We start from the raw sequence: 5,780 nt of genomic DNA on the forward strand, positions 1-5,780 counted from the left end.
AAAGCTAAAGGCTATTTTTGAGAGTTGGGAGTTTTGAGCAACAATAACACGCTCTGACACTTACAACCGCCGCGGTGCCGACAATTGCACTCCTTGCGACAAAGCTATGTCGGCCGCTCTAACAATACACACAAACAATATTGAGTTATCGGCAACCAAAAAAGAAATTAGTCCTGTTAGTACTGTCAAATGTTTCGTGAAAGAAAATTATAAATCAGAAGTCATGTACATGTAGTGCAGGCTTCATGGTGTGCGTGTTCTTCTTTTGTCTCCTGAATTTCGACTCTTAGTAGAAGAATCGTTGCGTTAATGTGTTCTTTATCAACATGTCGGAAAAAAGAAGCCTTCTGGAAATGTATACAGAAAAAGAAGAGCACAGTTAGTGGCTGAAAATGAGAAACAGGCAGCAGCATTAAAGAAATTCTTTCGTACTCCTGAAACAGACAATAATGGAAATGAAAACGTAGAACCAGAGAATGAGGAAACCAGCAAGAAATCAACAAATATTCCAGAAGATAACAACACAGTACAGGTAAGTAGGCCTACATTACGTAACGTATTTTCGTTTTATTACGTTTAATAGAGAAGAGGTGTTTACACACGTAGCGTCTTAGCAGGCTGGGGTGGGTAGGGTGGCGGCCTCTCAGATAGGTGGCGAACTTCAGGCTCAAAGAAAGTTCTTTCCCCATTGATATAAGTAGCAATAATTACATTCTATACCAACACTGATGCTTGATACATGTACCAAAGCGATAAGACTTTTACTCGTTAGATGTGTATTAACCAACTTTAGCTGAATTTCAAGCAATCATTTATTAATTAAGTAGAGGGCCTCCATAGTCTAGAGGTTAAAGCGTTGGACTCATGTCTACGTGCTCCTGGGTTCAATCCCCGGACTTTCCGCTTTTCAACCGCAGGAAAACTGGGGAGTCACATAAATAAAGATATGACGGTCACTTGGCCTGCAAAGCTCCTAATACGCCTGTTGGCGGGTAGTGGCACGACCGGCTGACCCAGGTGGATGAATTTTTACCACTCGCTATCAGATGGCGTTGGAGCAGGCCCAGGATCTATTGGTCTGCCGTGCCAGTTATTATTATTATTACTATTATTATTAGTAGTAGTAGTAGTATTGTAGTAGTATTGTAGTAGTAGTAGTAGTAGTATCGTCTACTAACTAGAATTCTGAAGAGTTAAAATGTATGATTGTTACCGCTAACAAATCCCCGTGGAGTTTCGCTATCACAAATTTTGCAATAGACCCATTATTTCATAAACATATTGTAAATAAGTAACATGTACCAGTGTAAGACTATATAGATTATGTTTCTATCCAATACGATTAACGTGACTTTAAAAAAAATGTTCGGGCTTCGGCAGCTAATTTGAATGCATTCGCATCTATTTTTGAATGCGCTGATTCTTGATGATTTTCACAACACAAAGTTGTTAATGAATACGGAGAGAATTTAATTTTTATGTACAGTTAGCAAAAGAAAAAATGAGGCCATTCTTACCTAGATTCTGTAAGAATCGCCCGATTTCTTGTTTTCCTAACTGTACATTTTCACAATGAACACGGAATATGTAGATTCAATATTTATACGCTGTTATTTTATCATTTATTCATTTTCTTCACCTTTAGAATACAAATTAAATATTTTTTTTTTCTTTTAAGAAAAGAAACTTTATTTGTAACGTATTAGTTCTTTTCCTTTCCACAGGTGGATCGATCGATTACGAGCATTTCGCAGGAGGAAGAAGAACAATTGAAATCTGGAACAATTGATATACAAAACGAAGATGGATCAGCATTTCCACAGGAAATTGTAATAGACGTAAGTTAAACATTTTGCTATTTGAATAAACATACAATTGCATATTGGTTGAATATCACGCAATTACAGCATTGTATAAAATATAAGAGGAAATGCAGTGAAACATAATTACTTTTATTATTAGAGTACATTGCAATTCGACAAGCATAAATTATAAATTCGACAGACCGACAATTGTTTCTAAATATCTTGTACCAATATGTTCATGACGGCCTATATATATATATATATATATATATATATATATATATATATATATATATATATATATATATATATATATTTAGTTAGCTAGTGGGATTAAATTAACTATGTTTCACTTACTTTTCATGAAGCATATACAATATTATTGATTTTCTTTGGTTTAATTTGACGAGTGTTGTAGATGAATGGGTGATTTCGACCTGAACTCGGGATATAAATCGAATTATTATTTTTGTAACAAATAAGCAAGCAGTAGAACTGATTAGAGACTTTTCACTAACTGACATTTTTTAAAAAAAAATCTTTTAACAGACTATAGTTTGGCTACATACATTTTACTGTAATTATTTTTTTTTAATCTGTTGGAAAAATGAAAATACTGAGGTTCAAACTGTATATGCTTTTGTACTGTAATATAAGAAAGCTCATAATTTGCCTGCTATTAGTAATTAATTTATGATGGTGATTAGTGTTCTTCCCGGAGGCATGTGTTTGACCCCGAAGGTCTCTCAGCAAGGTGAAACCATGGTGGCTTTGCATTGCTTTCCATGGGATGATGATGACGTTCTAAGGGCGGGATCCGAACCACTTGTGTCCTCACCGAGAATCGAACCCGAGCTTCCTTAGTTATAAGGCGATGAGCTTAACCAGTCGTTCTGCGGAGACACCAATTAAATTATAACATGTCAAATATATAAACAATCAATCAAAAACATCTTTAGGGTCACACTTACTCAATTTTTGGAATTCATTTCTTGTGTCTAGGTGCATAATATCACTGTATTCCGTTCAAGTTGCTTTGACGGAAGACATATGAGATAACATTTTTTTTTTTAAAATAATAATATGTAATATTTATTGCCTTAGTGGTTGAATGAGATAACATTTTTTTAAAAAATAATAATATGTAATATTTATTGCCTTAGTGGTTGAATGACTAGCAGACTCACATTTGATGCAAGAGTTAGCGGATTCTATCCCCCAAGGCTTTTTATATTGAGCATCGCAAGGAAATCGGAAAGCTTTTCAAATAATATAAAGTACCAAACTCTAATCCAGAAAGCCCCAAAACATTACGATGCAAGTCAACTAACTTATCACATACCAACCCACCACATTTAAAGAGAAAGAAAAAAAAGGACACAGTCAGTGGTGTTTCGGAGCTTAAAAAACAGAGTTTAGTTTTAATTAGTGTATAATAATGTGCATATTTTAAAGAAAATACAGATAGTAAGAAATACAAACTTGCTAAGAATAATGTTCAAAGAAATGTTTTCAAAGTTGCATATTTCTTAGGTTAAGTCAGCCACAAACATGTTTGTATCCCGGTTGATCTGGTCGTTCATTACTGATTCAACTTCGTAAGAGGCATTTGTGGAGCCAATCAGGGTCAAGGCATTTAACCACATTACAGCACTTCAATACTGAAACCGAGAATCCTGGGTAGGGCTTCAGAAATCCTGGACAGATTCTCCTATGTATACAAAAGAACATGACGTGGACGTCTTATATTCGCACGAAACCTATATTTATTTATTTATTTATTTATTTATTTACTTCAATTATTATTAAACTTTTCCTCTCCCCCTCTTTGTTTATTTATATCTCACATCTATCGGAGGCTTATTGGTCATGCGCCATTCTAAGTTTTGTGTTTATCCCCGGATGATCTAGCTGCTTGAATATCCTCCACCCCCTCCCCACCCATCTTCGGTGCAAGCCTACCATCTTTAAAAATTATGAACACAATTTTAAAAATTCCATTCAAGTTTTAGTCACTTATTCTTTGTTAGAAGACAATGTTTAAAATAAATTTAACATTATTTTCCAAACGAGAGTTCCCAGTAAACAGCGAGGGTCGGCGATTTACTACAAGTAACTACAAAAGACGTCTGCACAATGGAAAGAAGTTGCTCGTAGTTGGCTTATTTATTCAGTGACTAAGGATGCAATATTTTGTTTCTGTTGCCGTCTTTTCGGTGGTACTATAATGTCACTCTCTTCTCATGAAGGTTTTTCGGATTGGAAGCATATGTCCGGACTGTTATCAGATCATGATAGATCTTTGACTCATATGAAGGCTTTCCAATCGTGGTTTGAACTTGCAAACCGATTACAGTCAGGTAAAACAGTTGACGCTGAAAACCAAGCAATTATTCGCAATGAAACTGAGCGTTGGAAAGAGGTGCTCAAACGACTGCTGTGTATAATTCCCAGAACTTGGCATTTCGTGGCCAAAATGACACTATTTACTCAAGAAACAACGGCAATTTTCTCAAACTAGTTGAGTGTATTGCACAGTTTGATGTTACTATGGCTGAGCATTTGCGACGAATAACATGTAAAGAGACACATGTACATTATTTGAGCAAGGACATTCAAAATGAAATAATTGAACTCCTTGGGTCAAAAATAAAGGATAAAATTTTGACTGATCTAATGAAAGCGACATATTATTCCGTAATATTAGATTGTACACCAGACGTAAGTCATACAGAGCAAATGACACTAATTGTTCGTTTCGTGAAGGTAGAACTGGGTAAGGAACCATCCATTGAAGAACATTTTTTGGGATTTTTGTACATAAATGATTCTTCAGGAGAAGGACTAACTACCACTATTTTGGAAGAATTAGAAAAACTGAAAATTCCTCTCTCAAACATGCGTGGCCAAGGGTATGATAACGGTGCCAATATGAAAGGAAAGCACTCAGGCGTTCAAAAAAGAATATTATATCTAAATAGTCGAGCACTTTTTGTCCCTTGTAGCTCCCATTCATTGAATTTGGTTGTGAATGATTCTGCAATGTGCTGTAGTGAGGCTGTAAATTTTTTTGCTTTATTGCAAGAAGTATACAATTATTTTTCTAGTTCCACATATCGTTGGAAACTGCAAAAACATATATCCAATTTCACTTTGAAACCTCTTAGTGATACTAGATGGGAGAGTTGTATTGATGCTGTCAAATCGTTTCGCTACCAGTTAGGAGAAATTTACGATGCTCTTTTCGAAGCATCAAAGGACTCAAAGATAGACGTTATGGGCAAAAATAAGACTTGTTCCCTAGCTAGGAAGCTCCTGAATTTTAAGTTCGTTTGTGTTGTGGTGTTTTGGTATGAAGTTCTTTCTTGTGTTAATGTGGCTAGCCATGTTTTCCAACAAGAATTAGTGGACATTCAGCAAGCAGTTGATCTGCTTAAGAAAACCAAGTGTCGTCTTGAGAACATGCGAAGTGATTAAGGTTTCCAGAATATTTTGGTTGATGCCAAAGTAATTGCTGAAGAGCTCGACATTCAACCACAATTTGAGAATGAACCAAAACTCCGACCTAGAAAAGTCAAACGACAATTTTTGTATGAATCTGAAGACGAACCGATTAATGATCCATACAGTGCGTTTAAATGTAACTTCTATTTTTGCACATTAGACACAATATCTGTTCCTGAATGAAAGATTTCAACAACTAAAGCAGCACAGCGAATCTGCATGTATTACTTATTCGAGCTGGAATAGGAGAGAATAAAGTTTTGTGATCATGAGAAAAGACCGAACTTGTGATTGTAACATATTTACACATTTCTTGGGTTCAAACCCTGCTCCCGCCAAGTGAACTTTGTGGTGGACAAACACCGTGGGTTTTCTCGGGGTTCTCCCGTTTCCTCCCACTTTCTTCATTCCACCATTTCATTCATTACTCTTCATCACCGTCTCCTTTAGCCTAAGCGGCATAACCGTGGG

General features: G+C 35.8%; 1 protein-coding gene across 1 annotated transcript; it reads left to right on the top strand.

Moving 5' to 3' along the window:
- The first annotated feature begins 4,355 nt into the window (after window positions 1-4,355).
- LOC145687269 (zinc finger MYM-type protein 1-like) lies at window positions 4,356-5,282 on the top strand. Its single transcript, XM_081760743.1, has one exon. The coding sequence runs from the start codon at window positions 4,356-4,358 to the stop codon at window positions 5,280-5,282; it is 927 nt and encodes a 308-aa protein (XP_081616869.1).
- The last annotated feature ends 498 nt before the right edge of the window (window positions 5,283-5,780 follow it).

This window comes from Thermobia domestica, chromosome 6, assembly GCF_964235325.1.
Source record: "Thermobia domestica chromosome 6, izTheDome1.hap1.1, whole genome shotgun sequence".
NCBI lineage: Eukaryota > Metazoa > Arthropoda > Insecta > Zygentoma > Lepismatidae > Thermobia > Thermobia domestica.

Bases quoted from the DNA above. Each gene is read 5' to 3' on its own strand.
- LOC145687269 (XM_081760743.1), top strand. From the start codon at position 4,356: ATGGCTGAGCATTTGCGACGAATAACATGTAAAGAGACACATGTACAT.